Raw genomic sequence first — 26,586 nt, 5'->3', positions numbered from 1 at the left:
ATCAGGCAAGAGAAAGAAATAAAAGGGATCCAAATTGGAAAGGAAGACGTGAAACTGTCACTATTTGCAGATGACAGGATTTTATATAGAAAACCCTAAAGAATACACCAAAAAACTTTTAGAAGTAATAAACGAATACGGTAAAGTTGCAGGATACAAAATCAACATACAAAAATCAGTTGCGTTTCTATACACTAACAACAAAGTAGCAGAAAGAGAAATTAAGAATACAGTCCCATTTACAACTGCAACAAAAAGAATAAAATACCTAGGAATAAACTTAACCAAAGAGGTGAAAGATCTGTACACCAAAAACTATAAAACATTGCTGAAAGACATTGAAGAAGACACAAAGAAATGGAAACATCTTCTGTGCTCTTGGATTGGAAGAATTAACATAGTTAAGATGTCCATACTTCCTAAAGCCATCTATAGATTCAATGCAATCCCTATCAAAGTTCCAACAACATTTTTCACAGAAATAGAACAAAGAATCCTAAAATTTATATGGAACAACAAAAGACCCCGAATAGCTAAAGGAATCTTGAGATGAAAGAACAAAGCTGGAGGTATCACACTCCCTGATTTCAAAATATGCTACAAAGCTATAGCAACCAAAACAGCATTGTACTGGCACAAAAACAGACACAAAGATCAATGGAATAGAATCAAAAGCCCAGAAATAAACCCACACATCTATGGACAGCTAATCTTTGACAAAGGAGCCAAGAACATACAATGGAGAAAAGAAAGTCTCTTCAACAAACGGTGTTGGGAAAACTGGATAGCCATATGCAAAAAAAATGAAACTAGACCCTTACCTTACACCATACACAAAAATTAACTCAAAATGGATTGAAGACTTGAATGTAAGACCTGAAACTATGAAACTTCTAGAAGAAAACATAGGCAGTAGGCTCTTCGATATTGGTCTTAGCAACATATTTTCAAGCACCATGTCTGACCGGGCAAGAGAAACAATAGAAAAAATAAACAAATGGGACTACATCAAACTAAAAAGCTTCTGCACAGCAAAGGAAACCATCAACAAAACGAAAAGACAACCGAACAATTGGGAGAAGATATTTGCAAACCATACATTTGATAAGGGCTTAATCTCTAAAATATATAAAGAACTCATGCATCTCAACAACAAAAAACTAACAACCTGATTAAGAAATGGGCAAAAGACCTGAAGAGACGTTTCTCCAAAGAAGATATACAGGTGGCCAACAGACACATGAAAAGATGTTCAAAATCATTAACTATCAGGGAAATGCAAATCAAAACTACAATGAGATATCACCTCACGCCCGTCAGAATGGCTATAATTAACAAGACATGAAACAACATGTGTTGGAGAGGATGTGGAGTGAAGGGAACTCTCATACACTGCTGGTGGGAGTGCAAACTGGTGCAGCCACTATGAAAAACAGCATGGAGATTCCTCAAAAAATCAAGGATGGAACTACCATATGATCCAGCTATTCCACTGCTGGGTATTTATCCAAAGAACTTGAAAACACCAGTGCGTAAAGATACATGCACCCCTGTGTTCATTGCAGCATTATTCACAATAGCCAAGACTTGGAAGCAACCTAAGCGTCCGTCAAGGGACGAATGGATAAAGAAGATGTGGTATATATACACAATGGAATACTACTCAGCCATAAGAAACGATGAAATCCAGCCATTTGTGACAACATGGATGGACATTGAGGGTATAATGCAAAGTGAAATAAGTCAGAGGGAGAAGGTCAAATACCATATGATTTCCTTCATTAAGTAGTAGATAATAACAACAATAAACAAACACATAGAGACAGAGATTGGATTGGTGGTTACCAGAGGGGAATGGGGGAGGGAGGAGGGTGAAAGGGATAATTCGGCACATGTGTGTGGTAATGGGTTGTAATTAGTATTTGGGTGGTGAACATGATGTAATCTATGCAGAAATAGAAGTATAATGATGTACACCTGAAATTTATACAATGTTATAAACCAATGTTACTGCAATAAACGAAAGATTAAATAAACAAATAAATGTTGGCTCTTATTACTAAATTTAATACAATGGTACTTATTTTCTGTAGGTAATAATACCTACCACTTGGGAGTTGTCCCATGTACAATGCAATCAGCATATTAATATTTAGGATATTTATGAACATTACAATTCAACTCATTCTAGCTTTCATTTAGCTATACTTTAAGTTTTAAAATGTATGAAGCAAAATACAGAACTGTGTGTGTTAAAACAGAAAACTTACTGATATGACTTTCTAGTCCTGCTTCCAATTTCTTAAGCCACAATAAAAGGTTTTGTTCAGTTACATCCTGGTCTGAAGGAAATGCAAATACTTGGCCACCTGAATGCAAATTCACCACAACAAGAAGAGGAAGGGGAGGTACAGCATCAAAATACGCCTGCAAGATTCCTCTCCCCACAGGAGTATTCTTTCTAGGAAAGGGAGCGATTCAACATGTTAATTAATATTTCTTTCTACAACAAAATAATGAAAGCAACAGTTTGTAGAACATTAACCCTTAAATATAGTATCACGCCAATAAGTTTATTTTATGAAGAGCTGTCCTAAAAACAAAGAGATCTATAACTATGTTATCAGTAATCACAGTATTAAAAAGTTTCTTTTAACATGGGGCACTGTGTTTCTCTTAGGAGAAAAAGAGGCAGTCAATGCAAGTTTTAATGAAAAACAGGTATAGTCCAAAGGCTTGTCAATTTCGGCTTACTACAATCAATAAGTTCCTTCCCAAGTTTAGTCAAGTATCTGATCATGTGAGCTCAAAAATTAAATGGTTACAAACTATAAAATAACAAGATACCTATAATAAATACTTCTTTTCCAAACAAAATTGTGTCTTTTCTCAGGAAAAAAGAAGGGATTAATTTCAAATTAAAAAGATTTTTAAAAATTGTGTTCATACAAGGAAACCATAAGTTTAACATGCCTAGTTTTCCTAATACAGAACATTCCACATTAGGGAAAATACCATTTTACCCCGAGATACCTACAAGGATAATTACCTGGGAAAATTTTGTCTCAAGCAGTGGGTTGTACTGTTAGTGAACTCTTCACAGCAAAAATGTACACTGCGTCATTCTTGTATTTTTTCCAAATGAGTTAAAAATAAAATGTCTTTCTTCTGACTAATTTGAACAATGGATAGTGTGTATATATGTGAACTGTGTTCATAGACATTAAACGTAACACAAGCCAAACATCTAGAAAACATACCAGGAAATACTGTTGATGAATGCACTGAAAACTTTCTGTAACATTTTAGGCTGCATTTTAAAAATACAGAAGTACAGAAAAAGGAACTGAAGGAAAAATGTCAAAATATCACAATGTTTATTTTTCTGTATTTGTCAAGTTTTCCTCAATGAACATCAATTACTTTTAAAATCTGAAAAATTATTACTTTAAAAAATTTATAGTATGACAGCAAAAGCAAAACTAACAAAAGCAAAAATAAACAAGTGGGACTACATCAAACTAAAAAGCTTCTGCACAGCAAAGGAAAGCATCAACAAAATAAAAAGGCAACCCATGGAATGGGAGAAAATATTTGCAAGTCATACATTTAATAAGGGGTTACTATCCAAAATAATTCACATAACTCAATAGTTAAAAAAAAAAAACAATTTAAAAATGGGCAGAGGAACTAAATAGACATTTTGCAAAGAAGACATAAAAATGGCCAAAAAGTACATGAAAAGATGCTCAACAGCACTTATCATCAGGGAAATGCAAATCAAAACCACCATATCACTTCACACCTTTTAGATGGCTATTATCAAAAAGACAAGAGATAGCAAGTGTTGGTGAGGTTGTGGAGAAAAGGGAACCCTGTGCATTGTTGGTGGGAATGTAAATTGGTGCAGCCATTGCGGAAAACAGTATGGAGGTTCCTTATAACATTAAAAATAGAACTACCATATGATCCAGCTATCCTAGTTCTGGGTATGCATGTAAAGGAAATTAAAACAGGATATTGAAGAGCTATCTGCACTCCCATCTCCATTGCAGCATTATTCACAATAGCCAAGACATGGAAACAACCTGTCAACGGAGGAACAGAGGAAGACGACGTGGTAAATACATACAATGGACTATTATTCAGCCATGAGAAAGAAGGAAATCCTGCCGTTTGCTACAACATGGATGGATCTTAAAGGCATTATGCTAAGTGAAATAAGCCAGACAGAGAAAAATAAATACTGCATGTTATATGTTATACTTACACGTGGAGTCTAAAAAAAAAAAAGTCAAACTCATAGATAGACACAGAGAGTAGAAAAGTGGTTGCCAGGGGCTAGCGGGTGGGGGTAGCAGGGAGAGGTTGGTAAAGGGTACAAACTTTCAGCTATAAGATGAATAAGGTCTGAGGATCTAATGTAAAACATGGTGACTATAGTTGGGTAACACTATATTGTATAGTTGAAATTTTCTAAGAGAGTAAAACTTAAATGTTCTCACCTTCAAAAAATTTATGTATGTGTGTATATATATATATAAGGTGATGAATGTGTTAATTAACTAGATGAAGGAATCCTTTCACAATACATACATCAAATCATCACAATGTACACTTTAAATATCTTAAAACTTTATTTGTTAATTATACTTCAATAAAGCTGAAATAAAATTAAAACACAGCAAAAAAAATTTATTGTAGAACAGAATTCATTCTAAAACAAGGTCATCTTAGACCATCCGAGGGAGTTTAATTAACTAAAATATCACGATGACGTAGACATTGGTCCCATAATATTAACTCCAAAGGTAGAATTAGAGAGTTTCATTTCCTAATGAAAATGTAATAATAATTATACTTTACCTTTTGCATATTAAAAAATAAAAATATACTTACAGATTTAACCAGCAAGGGGTAAGTGAATCCAAGTGTTTCTCCTTTACCAGCGTCAATATTGTTTTTTTATACCGAGGAATTATGCTGCCATCACTGAATAAAATAAGTAATGGTTTCTGAAGTCTTAAATAAATGGGAAGATTTTCCACAGTGATTTCTGGCTGTTAAAAAAAAAAAAAGGAACAAAAAAAAAACCCCATGAGGAATAATGATGAATAAAATACAAAATAATGTTCAAATAACTCATGAAATTTTAGTTTGTACAACATAATTCAAATATATTTTCATTTAAGTGGAGATTTTGCTATACTAATAACTCAAGAGTTTTGGATTTAAGTCTATTTTATCTCAATAATGAGTTAGTTATTTTCAAAATAAAACTACTAATAGAATTTGAAAATAAATTAACTCAAAGGAGCTCCCTGTTTTAAAAGGATGTAACACTTCTAATAATTTTTTATGCTAAAATCTGGACCAGACTAGCCAACATCCACATGACAAACAAAACTCTTGTTATATTTTTCCTCTGACATAAAATTTTTGAAAAAAACTTTCAGCTGAGTTTTAAAGATATAATCTTTTAATGTCTACAATTACTTAAAAATTAATAAAATCTTACTTTGTTTCAATATTACGGATGTTTAGCATAATTAAAATAATCAAAAACTACATTAAAATAAATTTTTAAAGGTCTCATTTCTTTTTGGTTTAAAATAACAAAGTATTTAATAAGAAATAAGAAACCTAACTTTTTTACTCTTTTTATTAATTAAAAGAGAATAACCATTTTTTATATATTCGTACAAGACAACTTGTCTAGGTTATTATTAAAAAAATTGGAAAGAGCAACAAACAATGTTAATATATGTAGGATTAAAAATAGCAATGACTTGGAATATTAAAGCCTTCTACCATTTTCCATTTTTAGTTCCACATCTGTTATTTCATCTTCTGGAAATACCTGTGGGTAGATTAAATCACCCTCTATCAGATAAATAATCCAACCGACAGAAGAGGAAACCAATGAAGAGAAGCTGACTTGCTGAAGTCGCACAGCTAAGTAGGAGGAAGAGTTAAAACCAGCACCCTGGCGTCCTGTTCACCAGCTTCCCATTATATTGGATCACACTAGAAATCCAAATCAACAATTTTATTCTTTTTCATAGTGCCAGCCACCTCTGAACATAGTACTGGTTCATCCTCCAACACCAAACTCTGGCATATACTTTTCCCTATTTAGTTTTCAAAGCCACATTCCTCTGCCAATTCTTACTTTTCTTCAAATTCTTTCTCTTTCACACTCAAAATCCTCTTCTCATACCTTCCTTTTTCATGACTTAAATCTTAGATCCCTTCTTCTCCAAATTCCTCTATGTTGTCTTCTTGTGTTAGTTATCATCTTTAATCTTCTACATGAGTTATATCCCCTTCCTAAAATTGACAGATCTTATCAAGCCAGCGGATTTCCTCACTCTGAACAGATTTGAAACATTAGGTGAGATGGAGCCACCATTGCTCAATTCAAACATCTATTGAGAACTACAAAGTTCAAGATGTTATGCTTAGTACTGAATCAGAAAGAAATAAGATACTTTCCCTGCCCTCAAAGAATTCATACTTTAGAGGAGGAAACAGTTGTACAACCGCTGTGATCCAAGAAAAAAATTAATGTGTGACAATGAGGAAACCTACTGGCTCAAAATTAAGCTAAAAAAGGTAGGGAAGCTCATGGATGATTTTAGGAAGTGATATTTGATCTGGGCCTTGGATAAGGAATAAGATCTTGACAGACTGATGTGTGTGCTAGAGCAGGGATTCCAGATATAGGGAGCATCATGAGGATAGGCATAGAGGTGTTAAAGCAAACATAATATCCGAGAACAGTGTGAGTGAAGTATGCCAGACTTAGGCATGTAAGAGATAAATGTGGCTGTAAGACCAGATGGGAAAATGATTTGATAGGTTTTCTAGCTCTCAGAAATACCAAGATTTTGTATCAAATGAGGCTAGGCCTGTTTTAGATGACTAACTGGAATATGAATTTGTGGACAGACAGACCAGTGACAGGCATTGCTATTTCCTATGTCTGCCAGGAAAGAAAGACCAAGAATTCTGTGAGTTTAGAAGGAAAGTTAAGATCAGAAACTCAGATTTAGGAATCATCAGCTGGTATAAGGATGGTAGAAGTTACGGGTATGGACAAAATTTCCCAAAGAAAGAACACAGCAAAAGAACAAAAAAGGGTTGAAGATGTAATTCTAGAGTGGCCAGAGGCTGAAGGAGTATCTGGAGATGACTGAACCGCAAAAGCCCGAGGAAGAGAGAAGTTTAAGAAGGAATGGCGTAGTCAACAGTTTCCACTGCTACTGAGAGGCTAAGGAAAAACAGAAAAGGTCACCAAAGGTGGTAATTGAAAGGTAACCTTTGGCTATTTGAGTATATAAGAGGCTATAATTGTGTGAGTTCTAATATTCTTACCCATAATGAAAGCATAAAAAAGGCAACTCAATGTATCTGAGAAAAGTGCTAAACATATTTCCTAACAAATAGTTCTAAGAGTGATAGCCTTGGATACATCATTGGTTATGTAGCTAATTATCATGTATTTCGGATCTGGGCATTATTTACCCGGCCTATTTGTCATCAGTTTCATTAAAATAAAAATTTGATACCATAAAAAATGTTTACCATCTGGTCATCCACTCCTCTTTCTTATTCAGAGGGAGGAACCAGTCTTTCCAGCACCTACATGCAGGCCAGGAGACGAGCTTGCCACTCCTGGCTGTTGCACAGTCACTACGTGCTCTAGACTTAAGCCTCCAACACAGAGCAGCTTCAAGAAATTTAATAACCACTCGAGGGTTTTAGAATTTATGGAAAGGTCATAAACAAAAAGCAAAATAATTTTTATTATAGCTGTTCAACATTTAGTTGAACACTGCAAACCAAAACATTGTAAACTGAAACACTGCCATAATGCTTATCACACTTGCCTTGACCATAAACAGATTTTGATAGTTAAGTTTACCTAAAGTTTCTCAGCCTTAAAGAAGATAATCCTATAGAAAAAAAATTAGATACTGATTTTTATCTATCAGTTAGGCACAGATAAAAGAGTAAGTTGATACAAATCTTCTGCCAGGCAAAACAGGAGTAAGTATCAGAAGCCTTAAAAATGTGCTTACTTGGGGCCGGCCCCATGGCTTAGCGGCTAAGTGCACATGCTCCGCTACTGGCGGCCCAGGTTCGGATCCCGGGCGTGCACCGACGCACTGCTTCTCTGGCCATGCTGAGGCCTTGTCCCACATACAGCAACTAGAAGGATGTGCAACTATGACATACAACTATCTACTGGGGCTTTGGGGTGGGGGGGGGGAAGGAAGAGGATTGGCAGTAGATGTTAGCTCAGGGCTGGTCTTCCTCAGCAAAAAGAGGAGAATTAGCATGGACGTTAGCTCAGGGCTGATCTTCCTCACACACACAAAAAAAATTTAAAAAGAAAAATGTGCCTACTCTTTGGACTAAAAATTCAAATTCTATCAATTTACCTTAAGTATAATATAACCATGGAAACACCCAAAGATTATCTACAAGGATGGTCTCTGAGTAAAACAAAGCAAAACAAAACTAAAGACAACTTAAATATCCATCAACAGAAAATTAAAACACCATTAAAAACACCAATCTGCATATCTTTATTTCTTGATGGAAATATCCCTTAATATAAAAAGACAAACACATATATACAAATAGAATTTTTTGAAAGCTTGGGAAAATAGATCCCCAAATTTAAACTTGGTGAAGGAGGTTATTAGTCGATTCTAATTTTCTTTATAGTTTTCTGTATTATCTGGAAAAAAAAGTTAAAGGCTTATAATAATTCCAAAAATATTACATTATATATATGCTAGAGAAATATTCATTTAATAACATGTCATTAAAGACAAAATGTTACTTCAATAAATAGTTTAGAAAACTACATCCTGAAAACATTAATGATTTGATTAACTATAACCTGTAACTTTAATGTTGCGGTAGTGAGGGAACAGAACCAAGGCCACAAAAAGACTTAATGAAGACTACAATCATTTATTTGAGCCTAAAATGTAATATTATTTAGATCATCATGACAAGAAACATAGTGCTCTTTATGTCACTTTAGAAATGTAGAAAAGCATAAATTCATAATATTCTAGCTATGTATAATATAAACTCAAAACAACTGAAATCATGAAATGGAAGTTACCTCTGTTGTGCCCTTGAATCCACTATTATGCAAAGTAAGCACTGGAATAGGCCTTTCATAAGACAATATTGTTCTAAAACTGTATCAATAATAAGAATACTGGCTAACACTTGTTGACTGTTTACCAGGAGCCAAGCACTGTACACAAATCTCCTTTAGTCCTTACAATAACTCTCTGCAGCAGGTGCCACCATCAGCTACATTTTACACATCTGGAAACTGAGGCACAGAGAAGTTAACATACAGCCAGTGAGGACTCGAGCAAGGATTTGAAGCCAGGCACTCAGACTCTCCAGAATCCATGGGCTTTATTTATACCAAGTTTCAGCCTAGATTAAGTACTTCAACTGGCCATCAACCACACTAGTCTCAGCAACAAAAATAATCCAGACATGTAAACTTTTGGCAGTGGCCTAGAGAAGCTGTATATATGCACAATGAGTGAACAATAAAACAGAGCTACCCAATGAATCTCCAGCTCACAATCATCATGGCCTGTGCCAACAAAACCTGGAAAACCATGTATCAAAGTACACAATCTTGAACTGATCTAGATTTTCTTCTTTCATATAACGTTCTTATTATAAAATATACTCACAAATGTTTCCAGGAATGCATTTGTTATTATTTGAACTATGTCTTGCACGTGGGTGTTAGCTAATGGAATGCTCTCTGTTTTACCTTCTTTGTGTCTGGCAAGCAGCAGGGCTGGAAGAGTTGCAGCATATTTATTTGACCTATAGAGAAATGTAGTATCAAAATTTGCAAATAAAATATAGCAAGTCATCAAAAACATGAACAAGTAGGCCATGAGGTCACAGTGGAAAGGAGCAAATGGGGAGCCCTACTACTAATGAAAAATGAACTCAATTTCCAGAGAAACTTATCTTCTACGTGAGGCTACATGAGGAAGTTCAGGAGCCTTAGTGACCTAGATTAAAAGAAAGCACCAGATAATAATCTAGACAGATTTTTTGTTTCTAGACAATTTACTCACCCAGAAAATGTCTAAATAGGATTAGAAACACACTGAATGGTTCTCACCCTTTGTGGACTGCTCACCATACTACTGAGCAAGGAGATGGGCACTTATTAGAAACCTATTGGGGCCGGCCCGGTGGCACAAGCAGTTAAGTGCGCACGCTCCGCTGTGACAGCCCCGGGTTTGCCGGTTCAGATCCCGGGTGTGCACCAACACACCACTTGGCAAGCCATGTGTGGCGGCGTCCCATATAAAGTGGAGGAAGATGGGCATGGATGTTAGCCCAGGGCCAGTCTTCCTCAGCAAAAAAAAAAAAAAAAAAAAAAAAAAAAGAGGAGGATTGGCAGATGTTAGCTCAGGGTCGATCTTCCTCAAAAAAAAAAAAGAAAAGAAAGAAACCTATTATATGCCAGCAACTATTCCAGGTGCTTTTAGTTTTCATTTAGCCCTCACAACAGCCCTATAAAGTAGCCACTATCACTTCCATTTTACAGATGAGGAAACCAGGACTCAGCGAGTGATAAATGGCAGAGATAGAATTCAAACTGAGGTACTCCAGGTATAGAGTCTGCACTCTCTCCACTGAAACAGAGCCCAAATCTGTTCCTCCTGCCACTACTTTTGCAAACTAAACCTAAAAGAAAATCGCTAAATGAAATAGGAAAAAATGCTTTGTGTGCAATTACCAGTAAGGTAGTCACACTTACATCACGTAAAAACTCAATTCGTGCTAGAACGAAGTATAGATATTATAATATTATTGGCATTAGTAGACAGCCTAGTCTTCAGATTACCTGGAGGACCCTCTTAGTTGACCAGTTGGTTATAAACAAAACACAATCTGAAAACTACTGGTCTAGCTCTTTGGACCATAGTTAAACGCACCATGACAGCAGAGTAGAAGATAGTGGGTGACGGCTCATGTGTCAGGTGAATAGGTCTCATATTTCCTAAAGATCTGGAGTTCAGTATTCACTTTTCAAAAGTCACTGATTTCATGGATAGAACAGGAGCTTAATCATCAAGGGCATATGTCACCAGCGTTCAGGATGAAAGATTTAAGGTCAGAAATCACAATTAGGAATATTAGAGTCAGAAGGTAAGGAAGACAAACTGGGGCTTAACAACTCCACTTGCATCTGAAAATAAGCCACTAATGTAGAATGTGATGTGTATTGAAGATAATCTCCAAATTTTCAGTTCAGTCCTTCACTCTGCAGCAACTAAAATATTTGGTAGTTCACAGGAGCCCCAAATTCTACAAATAAAGCAACGTAAGTGGCTAAAAACGCACTGACTAAGTGTACGCTTGCAATAACTTAAAATTAGGTAAGAACTATCAGGTACAGTTGCCTCACCTAAAATTCTGGGAGAAATATGGAAAAACTGTAATTTTTATATACAATTTGGTGTCAAATCAAAACCTACACACTCAAGAAGTAAAATTCCCCCAAAAATGATGACAACCCCAAAGAATCAAAACTGCAGCTAACAGAACCCAAAGAGGAAAATTTTTATAGGAAGATGAAGTATTATGAATCCAAGGTTGCCCCTATGGGGGCTCTAACCTAAGTAAAATAATATCTAAAAATTCTAAATAGCAAGGTGGTACTTCCAAGATTTTCCTAGAAGGAAATTAAAAATTTAGTTATGCTGCTACCCTGTCTTCCTTCATCAACTGTGTAAAGACATGCAACACATATATTCATTTTGCAAACTTCTTCCTCGCCCAAATTAGAAAACCAATAAACTTACAATATCAAAACATCTTCTTCAGAATAAATTCCAGTGATAACACATCCTTTTAGGTAGTTTCCTGCTTCAGTGAAATCTTTTTTTGCTATAAATACATAAGACAATACAAAAATCTGAAACCTTTAAAATTATGTATGCTATTCAACTGATAAACAGATTTATAAAGGGTAATGCTTTGTTATTAACTAATTATAAAGATAAAAGTGCAGACCTTACATAACTTAGTGGTTCTAAAATAAATCTGTGTTCTTTTTATGACATTTGATTACTACAGAAATGTAAGTTGATGTAATGCAACTATGATTCCCTAAACAACTGTACTCTAAATATAAGATTTACAGCACTCTAATATTTACTGAATAAATATTTGTTGCTTTTTAATTTACTCCCAAGGCAGGGTAAATGGAGATGGCTGTCCTATATGTAGTCTGGAAAGAGAAGCAGGTTATGTGAAATGATATACACATTATAATCGCAAAATGTAAAGGTGCCTATAGGCATAGAAAAAACCAGAAGACTGGAAATTCTAGTCCTCTAACAGTGTCAGTGTAAGGGTTCTGCAGTTACGAGGGATTTGTTTCTTCTTTTTTATTTTTTGCATTTTTTAATGTTTTTGTTACTTTTGAACTTTGATTAACTTGTGTATCAGTCTTTTCTCATTTGTTAGGATATACATATTCAAAATAAAAACTATTATTTCTGTAGAATTCTGAATTTTCATAAATAATAGCATATTCTGGATCATGTTATAACCAAGAAGCAAGTTTCAATTAAATAGTTGTAGACTAAGGAGAAAAGAGCAGAGGTGGACTTATATAAATGATGTATTCTTGCCAAGTGAAGCCAAATGATACTTCAGCTCGCTGTATGAAAGGTTCATAGCACTTCAAATAGAAAAAGGCTGATGGAAAAACTGAGTCATAAAGCACTCAGTAGTCTGGGCATGCTGAACCCGAAAGATCTGTACCTTAGCAGTCAGCACAATACTCATGACACGAGCATCAACACTGTTAACATCAGGTGACCACAAGATTATTTTCTTTAAAAAGGATGCGCACTTTCCACAAGATTGAGAAACACTATAGGAAAGCTAGCTTACTAGAGCGGCACAATCAGCCACCAGGCAGCATTGAGAGCTCATGTATAATCATGAATTTAATGAGAAACCAGTAACCCGTGACAATATTTTCTTTAGTCTGTGCTGCACCAAAGTAGAAAAGATGCATAAGAAAACTAAGCAACTAGAAAGCATTGAGTGCCTATACTTTCATTTCTAAGAGAAAACAGGCCTAAATTCTGGTCAATAATTGATGATTGTTATCTAAAGCAATGACATAATAGAATCTGTTTCAGCTTCTTCCTTTCTTTTTTGATAATAGTGGAAAATTACACTAATATTCCCATATAATTTTCTCATACAGAAGCCTCTCTACTCATGAATATGTTTCTCGAAAGGCTCTTCACGAATCCATCTGTTCATAAATCCTAAATTACTTGTGGGATGGAAACATTTAAGACTGTACACCTAAGATGCATATCCATTTCCACTACATCAGAGTGTAAATTTTCCTCTGGACATTGAAAACCAGGCATACTCCCCTCCTCGATGAAAAGTGCAAATATGTCAGAATATATGGCAACCCCAAATATAAGAAAATAATCAGTTATCTACATAAAAAGTTTGTTTAACCACTATAAATATATTTGGGATGTAACATTAATGGTGACCTACAATATTTAGTTATTTAACTATAAACATATTTTAATTGCATAAAATAAATACATTAATTTAGCAATACTGCTTTTTTCCACTATCATATTTCATTGAATAGTTATATTTATACACACACATATATACATACATCTATTTTTTAGCTCTGTCAGCAGAAAGAGTCAAGAAGCAAGAACACCCCAGTAACTAAAAGCACTCCTAATCCCTACATCTTAGTTTCTAAATTCAATGTCCCACCTAAAGGAACTTGGACTCCTTGGAGAAATGGCTCATTCCAGGAATGAGGCTAGGAACACTTTGTGCCAAAAGGACATATTCAAAGAATGACGGAGACATGTCAAAAGGACATAGGAGCTCCCAGATTCAAGGGGCTCCCACTGACCAAATCTGGAACAATTGAGCAAAAAAATGATAGTAACTGATTATAACCCATTCAATAAAATAAGAATTCAGGCATCCATATCGATAAACAACCAAATGAGAAGGGAAAGCTCTTTCTTACAGTAGTAAGCCAACTAATAAATGTAGAAGGAATAATGGAGCCAGAAATTTTCCACTTGGCAAACATCATAATAATAGCTCTTTCAGGCGATGGATTCTAAAACTGGAGCACAAAGTATAATGAGAACATTTACAGAGTTTAGAATTATATCCCCACAAGATACTTATTAATTACATAGGAAAACATATTAACTTTCCAGTAGAGGGACTGGCAAATACACCAGTAGACAAGAGACATTTCAGCCTTTGTGGAACTCACATTATATTGTTCTTCAAACCATTAGAATCTATATGAACAACAAATCAATATCTGATATAGAATAAAGGCTCAGTAAATATTAGTCGTTAGCTTTTATGAGTAAAATACAAATGTACATAAAAATTTTAATGAATTCATAATAGCCTTTTATTATTATACATTTTCTCATTCAATAGATGTTGAAGGTCTTGTAATATCATGTGAATGTCTGCAAAATACAAAAACAACAAAAAAGAAATAAAGAGGAACTAACACCCGACTGAAAAGGCTGGGAACAATCAATCCAGTGAAATAATAAGAAAGCATCATATCCAGATTACATCATTTTGGCACACCAGAACTACCTGTATATAATTTAACATTATACTTTTGACTTTTGTTGAGAGATAACTACATGTAAATTTTCTCAATATTTGTATAGAAATATGATCAAGTACACTGTTCCTTATGTTGATCTCTTATATAAAATATAATATAAAAAATTCCTCTGAGCATTTACAACCAGGAAAAGTTTTCTCTAGGAATGAGTCAGCAACCTAACTTGTACGTTGCCATTTATAATGATGATAAGATGGCAAAAATGTCGTCTTTGTTTCTGGTTGCCACCAGATTGCTTAAGTTTCATGATCAACTGCAGTGTTGTCCAGATATTCTACATAATTATCCCCTTCTCTTTCATGCTTAACTCTTATCCTTGTTTTAACAATTTTATCGTATTTGTACTTTTTATGATCTGAAGACTTGAATTCTTTCTGGAAGGAGGTCCAGTGTAAATAATAAATGAGAGCTTCAGGGCACCAGGCACTTGAGGCACACGGAAGACAAGGTCAACAATGGGAGCAACACGTTAGAAAGAGAAAGACAAAGGGTGAACACAGACTCATTCACTTCACTGTTTTCATGAAGAAAATACAAATTAAAAAGCTATGCCCTCTAAGATTTTGCATTCTAAGATGGTAAGCCACAAAGCACACATTAATATTGTTTTTTTCTTTTTTTTGTGTGAGGAAGATCAGCCCTGAGCTAATATCCATTGCCAATCCTCCTCTTTTTGCTGAGGAAGATTGGCCCTGGGCTAACATCCATGCCCATCTTCCTCCACTTTATATGGGACGCCACCACAGCATGGCCTGACAAGTGGTGTCAGTCCGCACCCAGGATCCGAACCTGCGAACCCCCGGGCCGCTGAAGCGGAGTGCACGCACTTAACCGCTGCGCCACCAGGCCGGCCCTATTAATATTCTTATTTCTTTCTAGTAAGTTCTTTTGGCCTTCATTGAAAAATATTTTGAAGACAAAGTTGAGAGGAAAAATTACTAGACAGAAATTTGTAGAAAGCAAAATTTAATAAGTAGTTAATAGCATCCACTATATACAAACATAATGTTAGAGATGGGGATCCTCTTCTGATACAAATATCCTTAAAAGATTTCATTCCAAATTTAAAATTTATCTTAAATGAAAGAAAAATATGAAGGGGGAATGTTTGCTAGATAAATGATAAGAGTTATGTGATTAAGAAAATGCTAAGGGTTTTGTGATCCAGTCAAGAGGCCATCCATAGGCAAAGGCAAGAGAATAACATTCTAAGTAATACTATTAGTCAGAAAAAATACACTATACGTACCCTTCCTTTGAAATTTACTGAAAGACACATTCGTATGAAGCAAGAAAAAAATAAAGAATAAGAGTCTAAGAACAGGGAAGTTGTAATATTAAAAGAACACTATAGCCTATGATGCTATGTAAAACTATCAAAGTAAAATTAATTGCTATAAGCACTGTATCAAAGTTGAATGCAAAAACATTAATTTGAAATGCATCAAAAATAAGATGAGTTAATAGATGGATAGAGGGATGGATAGTTGTACAGGTATGTGTTACATCAAGTACAGTTAAAGGCTAATGGTAGACTCTACGTGGTGAGTATGTGAGTGTTCACTGTAAAATCCTTTCATCTTTGCTGTTTGAAAATTTTCATAATAAATGTTCAAAAATTTTCATAATAAATTTTGAAAAAATAAATGCAAAAGATTTTTGGAAAAGAAATACATAACGCAAAAAAATAAAAGCTCAGCAATAATGATAATCTGTGTCTCATAATATGAGACCACAGAGGCTCATATACAGAAAAAGACAGAAGGAATTAAAAGCATCATCATCTTCCATAAGAGGAAATCAAAATGATTGAAATGGTCGTTAATTTTATAGACTCCAATATTTTTTTTAAGAACATCTTCTCTAGCCCTGGAGAAAATAAAACCAAAAGAAACCTACTCCATATAGAAAAAAATAAAGAAAAACAAACTGACTAAAGAAATACCAAAGAAGTATAAAACAAGCAACAGATATCCAAATAGGTTTAGACAAAATAAATGGCTAAAATTCACCCAGAAGAATCAATAGGCAATAAAGACAAGAAAATGTAAAAAAGACAAATAAGAGACTGGACCCAATCATAAATTCAGCATGTATTATAAAACTAATAGATTAAGTATTAGTTTTAGAAATAGGTAAAGTGAATAAAACAGAAAACATTTAAACACATATATATACACATACATATAAAAATGTGGATTTAATATGGTGATGGTGAAATCAAAAAAAGAGCAAAGGACAACTGTTAACTAGACAAAAATAAATTTGGCCTCTAACCTCATACCGTGCACTAAAATATCTAAATGGTTAAAGACTTTTACAAAAGAAAAAAATAATCAAAGGACACAGTTAACAGAGTGAAAAGGCAACCTACAGAATGGGAGAAAATATTTGCAAATCATTTATATGATAGGGGTTAATATCCAGAATATATAAAGAACTCCTGCAACTCAACAACCACAATAACCCAATTAAAAAAATGGGTATAGGACTTGAACAGACATTTCTCCAAAGAAGACATACAAATGGCCAACAGGTCTATAAAAAGATGCTCAACTTCACTAATCATTAGGAAAATGCAAACCAAAACCACAATGTGTTACCACCTCCCATACACTAGGATGGCTACTATCAAAAAAACAGAAAATAATATTAGTGTTGGTTAGGATGTAAAGATATCACAACTGTTGTACACTGTTGGTGAGAATGTAAAATGATGCAGCTGCTATGGAAACAGTATGGTGGTTCCTCAAAAAATTAAAAATAGAATTACCATATGATCCAGCAATTCTACTTGTAGGCACACACCCAAAAGAATTCAAAGCAGGGGCCCTAGGGCCGGCCCCGTGGCTTAGCGGTTGGGTGCGCGCGCTCTGCTGCTGGCGGCCCGGGTTCGGATCCCGGGCGCGCACCAATGCACTACTTCTCCGGCCATGCTGAGGCCGCATCCCACATGCAGCAACTAGAAGGATGTGCAGCTATGACATACAACTATCTACTGGGGCTTTGGGGGGAAAAAATAAATAAATAAAAATTACAAAGCAGGGCCCTAAAGAGATATTTGTATACCCACATTCACAGCAGCATTATTCACAATAGCCAAGAAGTGGAAACAACCCAAGTATCCATCAACAGATGAATGGATAAAGATGTGGTATGTAAAAACAATGGAATATTATTCAACCTTAAAAAGGAAGGAGATTCTGACACATGCTACAACATGGATAAACCCTGAGAAAATTATGCTAAAATAAGCCAATCATAAAAAGACAAATACCGTATGATTCCACTTATATGAGGTACCTAGAGTAGCCAAATTCATAGAGACCGAAAGTAAATGGTGGTTGCCAGGGGCTGGGGGAAGGAGAAATGGAGAATTATTGTTTAATAAGTACAGAGTTTCAGTTTTGCAAGATGAAAAAGCTCTGGAGATTAGTTTCACAACAATGGAAATATACTGAACACTAGTTAACTATACACTTAAACATGGTTAAGATGGTAAATTTTATGTTATGTGTATTTTGCCACAATTAAAAAAATATGCAAAGCAAAATTCAAAATACAGTAAGAAAATATAAATTAAAGCAAAAAGAAAATATAGGTGACTATTAACTGTTAAGGATAACAGGGATTTTCTATAGCTAAAAGTTATGAAATAAACCTCAAAATCAATAAATTTGAAAACAAATTTTAAACTGCTAAATATAAAATTATCATTAACCAAAGTTAAAAGCAAACAACAAACTGTGGGAAAATAATTGGAACAAAATGACAAAAGCTTAATATCCTTAATATATAAAAATCTCATAATAACTCATTAGACAAGCACTAAAAGCCCATTTTAAAAAATAAATAACATATAACATACAGTTTATAGAAGACAAAGTTATTCTCCTATTAAGAATCTATACCCACTAAACAGTCTAAAATCCACATAAAGACTCATAAATAAAAATATTCTTTACAAACAGCAAAAAGAAAAAAGCAACAAATACTATTTGTTGAAAAACAGTTAAATAAATTACAATATATTCACCCAATCAAATATTATACAGCCAAAATGTTTTCAAAGACTATAAATCATACGGAAAAAAATGCACCCATATAATGTAAAATAAAAACAGCAAGATACTAACCTAGACACACAGCACTAGCACAACTACATTAAAATGTATATAAAGATGCAATACATAGGTACACAGTAAAAAAAAAAAAAAAAAGGAAGGAATTACACCAAAATTTAACAACTTTAAATAATTATATTACAGATTTTTATTTTTTCTTCAAACTTCTTTGTATTTTCAAAATTCTCTATAATTTAAAAGATATTTTTTAAAAACTGAGCTAATATATTAACTATATATTATAATTAATAATAATTGTATATTAAATATAAAATTAACTATAACTATATTATATTATATAATTTAAAAGTCCAATCCTACTTACCTGATGTCATAGTTGGACTAAACAGTCCTAGTACTGACACACTAGAATAGGAGATCAGGTCTTTATATAATTCCCCACTTAAATATTCTTCTGCTTCTTGGACAGATGTTATGTTCACTGGACATGAAATCCTGTTGCTGGATGAATATATAACTATATTCAAAACTAATTTTTAAAGATACTTTTCAACTTTAAAAAAAAAATAAAACATACTGAACTTAGCAAACACTATATTCCACAGGATAAATATCTGACAAAATAAAGACAATTAAATACTACTCTAAACAAAAAAATCACCCTTGTTAAACAAAACTTCTCTCTCCCCAAAAGTGATGGAATGTGGATAGACTCTCCTCATCAATGTTTATCCTGTGATCTCAATCCATACCTCCTTAACCTATTCAAAGTATGTCAGCAACATATGGGAATTAGAAGTTTAACAGACCTAAAAATTTAAAAATCTTTGGGTGAAGCTGAATACTTACAGCTGGATAAATTTTAGGAGATCTTCAGTTCCTAACACACCAGCATAAGATACTGGGTTCCTGCCTTCCTTGTACATCTTTACAACAGGAAATTGGGTAACATTTTGCTTGGTGCATACACCAGACCAATCTGCACAGTTTACTCTAGTAAGCAGCATAGTGGGTGTGCCTAAAGAAAAGGAAAATGCACACTTTGCAAATATTAATTTAGAAAATTCACTTGTTACTGTATGATCTCACTCATAAATAGAAGATAACAACAACGACAAACGAACACATAGAGACAGAGATTGGATTGGTGGTTACCAGAGGGGAAGGGGGAGGGGGAGGAGGGAGGGTGAAAGGGGTGATCAGACACATGTGTGTGGTGATGGATTGTAATTAGTCTTTGGGTGGTGAACATGGTGTGATCTACACAGAAATCGAAATATAATGCTGCACACCTTAAATTTACATAATGTTATAAACCAATGTTACCTCAATAAAAAAAACTCAGTTGTTGAGAATTATCAATATTTTTATATCCCATTCTATTTTAACCTCTCAGCAGCATGAAACACTCTCTTCCCTTGATTTTTGCAACACCTTCCCCTATTGGCTTTTTTCCCACCTCTCTACCTGATCCTTTTTGGTCCCTTTTGCAGATTTCTGCCAGTAGAATTGGGAGTTTCTCAAGGCTGTTTAAGCTGTCTTCTGTTCTATACTCTCTCCTAGATACTCTCAATAACCATTGACAATCTGAAGAATCCTAAATTTATATCTTTGGCCCAGGCTCCTCCTTCAAGTTCCAGACCCATGTGCCCTTCTGCCTTCTCTATTTCCCTTTGAATGGGAACATCCTCAAACTCAAGAAGTCTAAAACCAAATATGTTTTCCCTCCTGTATATATTGGAGAACGCTGCCATTCTTGTACAACTCAGAAAACAAAATATCATCTTTCATGCCTTCCCATTCCTAAGCCCTACATGTCCAATCAAATCAATCAGCATGTCCTTTCCATTTTACCACCTAAATGTTAAATCTCTCTTATATCTGTCCATTTCTTTTTACTGCCACTACTCTAGTCATCATTTCTCCTGGATAACTACAATGGGCTTCTAATTCATCTCCCTGAATTCAGTACATCTCCACACTGAAGCTAGAGATATCTTTTCAAAATTCAAATCTGTTTTGTTAACAGCCCACCCCCGCCAATCTCTGCAGAGCATGACACAGTTTACAAATAGCTACAACTCAGAATCAGGAAAATAAGCATGCATGCTGTGGTACAATACCTTTCAATTTAATTGCCACATCGATATAGGATTGCAGAAATGCCATGGATACTGCTTGCCCTACATTAAAATAAAAAATTTAACAGGTATTACAACATACCTATCTCCAAAGCATCCATATTTATATATAAAAAAGTAAATACATTTATGGGGTTTCCCAATTTGCTATTTCTTAACAAGAAATACCTTTCGTATACAGTACTCAATATTGTCTAAAAATTTAAGAGGGCTCCAAATGCAACTAGCTTTCTGCATTCATCCTGGAAGGAATATATTTGAATGGCTACTATTTGAAGATAAAAGCAATATACTTCCTATAAATCTATAAGAACTAATATATTAAAATCATTAGCTTAAATCACAGTAATTTTTCTAAATTAATAAGCTGAAAATCTAGTTTAATGACTAGCCTTCAATTTGTAAGTCAGATATACATAATCAGTTTTACAACCCCAGAATCAGCTAGAAGTAAATGTTTCAATATGTGCAGTCTACCTCAGACACGTGAAAGCTATGTCACTTTACAACATGCAATACACAGAATGCAAAAAATAAACCCGCCTAACTTTAAATTCCTAACATGTAATATAGATCGTCTCCTCTAAAGGCTCATACTTACAACCAGCATAGAAAAGCACTATGCTGTCAGAAGCCATTACTGTTGCATTAAATGTCTCTTCTGTAAGTTCCACTGTGAGTTCCAAAGGTAACTGTCTCTTCCTATCTCTGTAAATTGTTTCTGCCACTTCATCATCTTGAATATCTAAAATGTTTGCAAAGAAATTAATGTATAAATGTATAATTTAAGATATTTATGGTTTCCTCCCCCCCAGGCGAGCATATGAAAATTTGGTACTTTGTAAAAACTTCTGAATTCACACTATCTTATGAGTTAAAATGTATATTTAGAAAACTTTCCTGTTGCCTGGCTTCCTATTTTAAAGGACTTAAATGAGTTGCTTCCTGACTCAGAAAATGTGAAGTTTTAGTGAAGTCTAGAAGCAATTATTCAAACTTGTCTAGAAGTAATATGAATATTACTATTTTGTTTCAAATATATTAATTTATAATCCAAAAAGGTCCCACCACACATATTTGACAGTGCTTCTTTAGCTCCTGCTATAAGCCAAGTGCTGTGATAAACACTAGGGAAAGTGGTAAACAAAACAGCTACAGTCCCTGACCACATGGAGGGTCTATGAAAAGTCAGACAATAAACTAATTGCTGAATAAATATATAATTATAAATTGTGATCAGTTTAAGAAAGGAAATGGATACAGTGAGAGATTAGAACAGGGAGATTTAGATTGGGAGATCCAACGTGTGCCAGGGAGAAAATCAAGAAAAGAACGTCTTAGGAAAAAGAATAACATATGCAAAGGCTCTGAGACATAAAAGAGCTTAGCGTATACTAGGTACTGAGGGAAAGCAAATTTGACTAAAAAAAAGATGGGTTGAAAGAATAAATGGCATGGGAAAACTGGGCTAGGCAGTGGCTAAATCATAAGAGGCCACATGAGCCAAGAATTTTGGGGTTTTATTCTAAGTGCATCAAGTTATGGGTAAATTCTGAATATGTAAAAACTTATCGTTAATTTAAATAGATAGATCGACTGAACAAACCAACTGACCCATCCATTTATCCATCCATCCATCCATGTATGTAGTAACAAACACATTTTAAACTTGTAAATACTCTGTTGGAAGTTTGTACAGATTGTATGGTAACACTGAAGGGGCATCTAACTTGATGAGAGAGACAATTAAAGCTTCCTAGAAGAGTAGTCACTAGCTGAATATTAAAAGTAAAACTTAGGGAGGCAGTGAAGAAAGGCAGTGGAGGCATACAGAGCAAAGGGCACAGCATTTGCAAAGGCACAGCGACATGAAAGAGCATAATGCAATTGGAAATGCAAACAGTGACTGGCTATCTAATGGTATTAAGGAATACTGCTAATTTTTTAGCCGTAGTAATAGCATTAATTATGTTAGTTTTAAAAGGAGAATTCTTATACTTCTGAAATACAGAGGGAAATATTCATGGATGAAATTATATGTTTGGGATTTGCTACAAAATAATAAGGGATGGGCAGTGATTGGAACAGGATAGCCATGGGTTGAGAGTGGTTAGGTGGAGCCAAGTAATGGATACCAGGAGATTTGTTCTACTACCCTGTCTACTTTATGGTAAGTTTATAACTTTCTGTAATAACATAAAAAAAAGAAAGGAAGGGAGGAAGTAAGGAAGATAATGCATTCAGAGAACTAAAGTATCATTTTCCATATGACTTCTAATAGTAGAAAATAAAATACTAGATCTAGATTTCAGTACCTCTCAGCTGTGTGACTCTAGTCAATCACATAACTCTCTGGGCCTCAGTGTTCAAATCTATGAAGCATAAGAGTTGCACTACATTAATTTTAAGGTACTTTTAAATACCACATTCCATGATACTTGGAGGAAAGTTAAGTCCTCAATAGAAAAATTAATAAAGGCCTATTTCCTTATTTACTGTATGTTTTTTCTTATTATTCACATATTTTCATTTTCCTGCTAGTCTTTTATTTCCCAATCCATCCTTTCTTCTCTTATCTTGTTCCAACACCTCCTTACCCTCTTTCCTATTCGCTCTCTTAATCATCTACCCTCACTTGTAAATTTACTCACTGCTCAGCTCTACCTTTCACCTGTTCATCAATACATATACACTCTCTTTTTAGCCATGTTTAATTTTTTTTCATATTGTCCTTTTGTAGAACTGAATCCATTTTATTCTGATTCATCCTGTGCCCATTTCCTTTAAAGGACATTTTTCTTTGGGTTCCACTCTCACATGGTAACAAATTCTTTCTAACCCACATCTATTTTTTCTATATAAATGGGAATAAAATGAGAATCAGGGGGGAAATTATATATATGGGCCGACATCATACAATATTATGGGCCAGTATGGATTACAGACATAGGAAGTTAAGACCAAAACAACCACCACCAAAAAAAAATCCCACAACAAAACAAAAAACAAAAGTCAAAGCTGTAAAAGAAACACCAGAACTAGACTGGGGAGAGAAGGCAGGTAGAGTCGGAAGAAACAGAAGGCAGCACCAGAGGGCAAACTAAGGCCAGAGAGTCAGGAAGCAATAGGGGGACGTGGCAACCAGGAAATCTTCAAAGAGGCAACTTCCACTGAGGACAGGAGTCTTATTAAACTGACACTAGGACGATTCCCCTGACTGTGAAGGTTGGAATGTACGAACCATGACAGGAACAAAGCAGGGAGCAGGAGACCAGAACACAGGTCTGCCTATGTAGTGACAATGGTATGGAGGAGAACTCTGGCTTAAACTACAAACAAATCTAACCTCTGTGTATCAGAAAAGAACTAGGGCAATGCTCAAACCAAGAAACTGGTCACTGGTAAGAGTTAAAGCCCTTATTAAATTTATAATATATATTTTGATCATAATAATGAATGGAGCTCATGAAAAGAATACGTAAATTACTTCCTTCTTGGGGCTTTTGATAATATACTACATAAAACACTCAAGTATTTACCAAATGGGATCCAAGAATGAACAAGACATAACCCCTGCCTTAGAGATAATATAGACTATCGGAGGACAAAGTAAATGAGCAATTATAGAATAGGACCAATGTTATGCAAGAAGCACCAGCAATGATAAGGGTCATAAACAAGATTTCAAGTGTGAATGCTCAAGTTCTAGTCCAGGCTCCACCACATGCCAGTTGTGTGACCTTGGGCAGATCACTTAACTCTCTAAAACATAGATTCTTCACTTACAAAATGAAGGCAACATCAGCCAACCCAGAAGATAACAATCAAAGTAAATAACGTGCGTGGGAAAAGCCTTGAAATCTATAGAGTACTTCAAAAATGTAAGCAGTTAAGAAGAAAAACTGAAATAATGTTAAAAAGAAGTATTAAAATGTTATTGAAATTTACCACCTAGGTTGTTAGCAATCAGATTGATTTACAACTACAAATATAACTACATTTATTAGTATTTCATTTCCTAATAGGAATAATAAAAATAAAATATGTCATGTCTCCTGGGTCATTTTTAAACATGGAGTAGACCAGTAAGGCTGCATCTGGAGGATAAAGGCACAGATGTGGAAAGCTAGAAGCCTGACATTTAAAGTGAAAGGTATCACACTAAACAAAATATAGCATCCTTAACATCTTTTCACCTAAACAACTTGATAAAATGTGATTCAAAATAAATTTCTTCAGATGTCTTCATAGTCTTGAATGTGACTACATTCTATGAGAAAGTTAATTCACTGAAATCTCACTGATCTTATGGATGCGGGGCAGGAATGGGGGTAGTGTGAGCATCACAAAACACATTACCTATATCTGGACCTTCCACGTCATTGTCTTCATCTTCTCGTACTTCCTCAATGTGCATATTATTTTCCACACGGGATATTATTAAATCAATATCATGTAACACCAAAAATTCCACTGGCACTCCCTAGAAATACGTTCATTTTAAAAAATATGACTAAAATATTACAAAGCATTTTAATATAAAACTGTTTTACTTGTTTGACACTAAAATGAAAGTAAATCTTTGAACTTCAATTTTGAAATTAAACAAAAAAGGAAATTAACTTTACAATCACTATGAAAAGTACCCAAATCACACCTTCTATAAAGATAGTGTGCACTGCTGACAAAGATGGCAAAAAGGAGGAACTGCAAGTCTCACTTGCTTCTTGTCACAATTACATTATACTGACGTCTGAAACATTTCACATAGAATAGCAAGTGTTACCTCAGTATAAAATGGAAATATACACAATTATTGCAAACAGGGCCAATCAAAATTATTTTGATATTCCACAAAAATATTCAAAATAATACTTCATCTAAAATAATTCCACTAAAAAGTTCAATTGCCTGTTTAGCTACAAACATAAAAATACTATCTGCCCCCAGATATTTTAAGAACACCAAACTCTAGTCCATTGAAATTATTCCATTAAAATATCTTTCACTAATACCCAACTATCATTTGAAAACATGAAATTTTAGGCCACTAGATTATTTTAGTAAATTATCCCTGACTAAAAGTATACATTAGAACAAAGCTATAAAAGAGCTCCAAGTGTGTCTGTTCTTTGATATCGCATAGCTTCAGCCTTTATTTTTATTTTATTTTTTTGGTGAGGAAGATCAGCCCTGAGCTAACATCCATGACAATCCTCCTCTTTCTGCTGAGGAAGACCGGCCCTGAGCTGACATCTATTGGTAATCCTCCTCCTTTTTCTCCCCAAAGCCCCAGTAGATAGTTGTATGTCATAGTTGGACACCCTTCTAGTTGCTGTATGTGGGACGCGGCCTCAGCATGGCTGGACAAGCGGTGCGTCGGTGCGCACCCGGGATCCAAACCCCGGGCCGCCAGTAGCGGAGCGCGCGCACTTAACCGCTACAGCTTTATCTTTTTAATAGTATATTCAAAGCAAGCAATTTTTTACTCCTGAAGAAACATAATGGAGCTAAAAGGAAATGGAATCAAAATCAATCAAACTGAATTTGTTCCAAATATACATAGAAATTGTTGTGGTAAATCTTTCCATTGAAGTATAACACTCAC

The 26,586-nt window shown here is 34.6% G+C and overlaps 1 protein-coding gene across 5 annotated transcripts in view; it reads right to left on the bottom strand.

Annotated features, from left to right (window-relative positions):
* Positions 1–26,586, bottom strand: part of TXNDC16 (thioredoxin domain containing 16) — a 120,241-nt gene that overhangs the window by 11,353 nt on the left and 82,302 nt on the right. For 2 of the 5 annotated variants that reach the window (XM_004426151.3, XM_087448529.1), the window contains 9 exons: positions 25,338–25,461; positions 21,580–21,723; positions 20,961–21,020; positions 19,687–19,855; positions 19,202–19,338; positions 11,883–11,967; positions 9,744–9,882; positions 4,900–5,060; positions 2,271–2,461 (listed from right to left, as the gene is read on the bottom strand). In XM_004426151.3, the coding sequence (XP_004426208.2) occupies positions 2,271–2,461; positions 4,900–5,060; positions 9,744–9,882; positions 11,883–11,967; positions 19,202–19,338; positions 19,687–19,855; positions 20,961–21,020; positions 21,580–21,723; positions 25,338–25,461 (1,210 nt within the window). Of the gene's footprint in view, positions 1–2,270; positions 2,462–3,049; positions 4,089–4,899; positions 5,061–9,743; positions 9,883–11,882; positions 11,968–19,201; positions 19,339–19,686; positions 19,856–20,960; positions 21,021–21,579; positions 21,724–25,337; positions 25,462–26,586 lie in introns of those variants that run through there. The other 3 variants (XR_015556202.1, XM_087448530.1, XM_087448531.1) reach the window with 3 other exon arrangements.

This window comes from Ceratotherium simum, chromosome 24 (genome assembly GCF_057802395.1).
Source record: "Ceratotherium simum simum isolate JZ-2026a chromosome 24, ASM5780239v1, whole genome shotgun sequence".
Classification (NCBI taxonomy): Eukaryota; Metazoa; Chordata; class Mammalia; order Perissodactyla; family Rhinocerotidae; genus Ceratotherium; species Ceratotherium simum.
The sequence above is the reverse complement of the archived record's forward strand: the minus strand, read 5'-3'. Positions and strand labels throughout refer to the sequence as shown.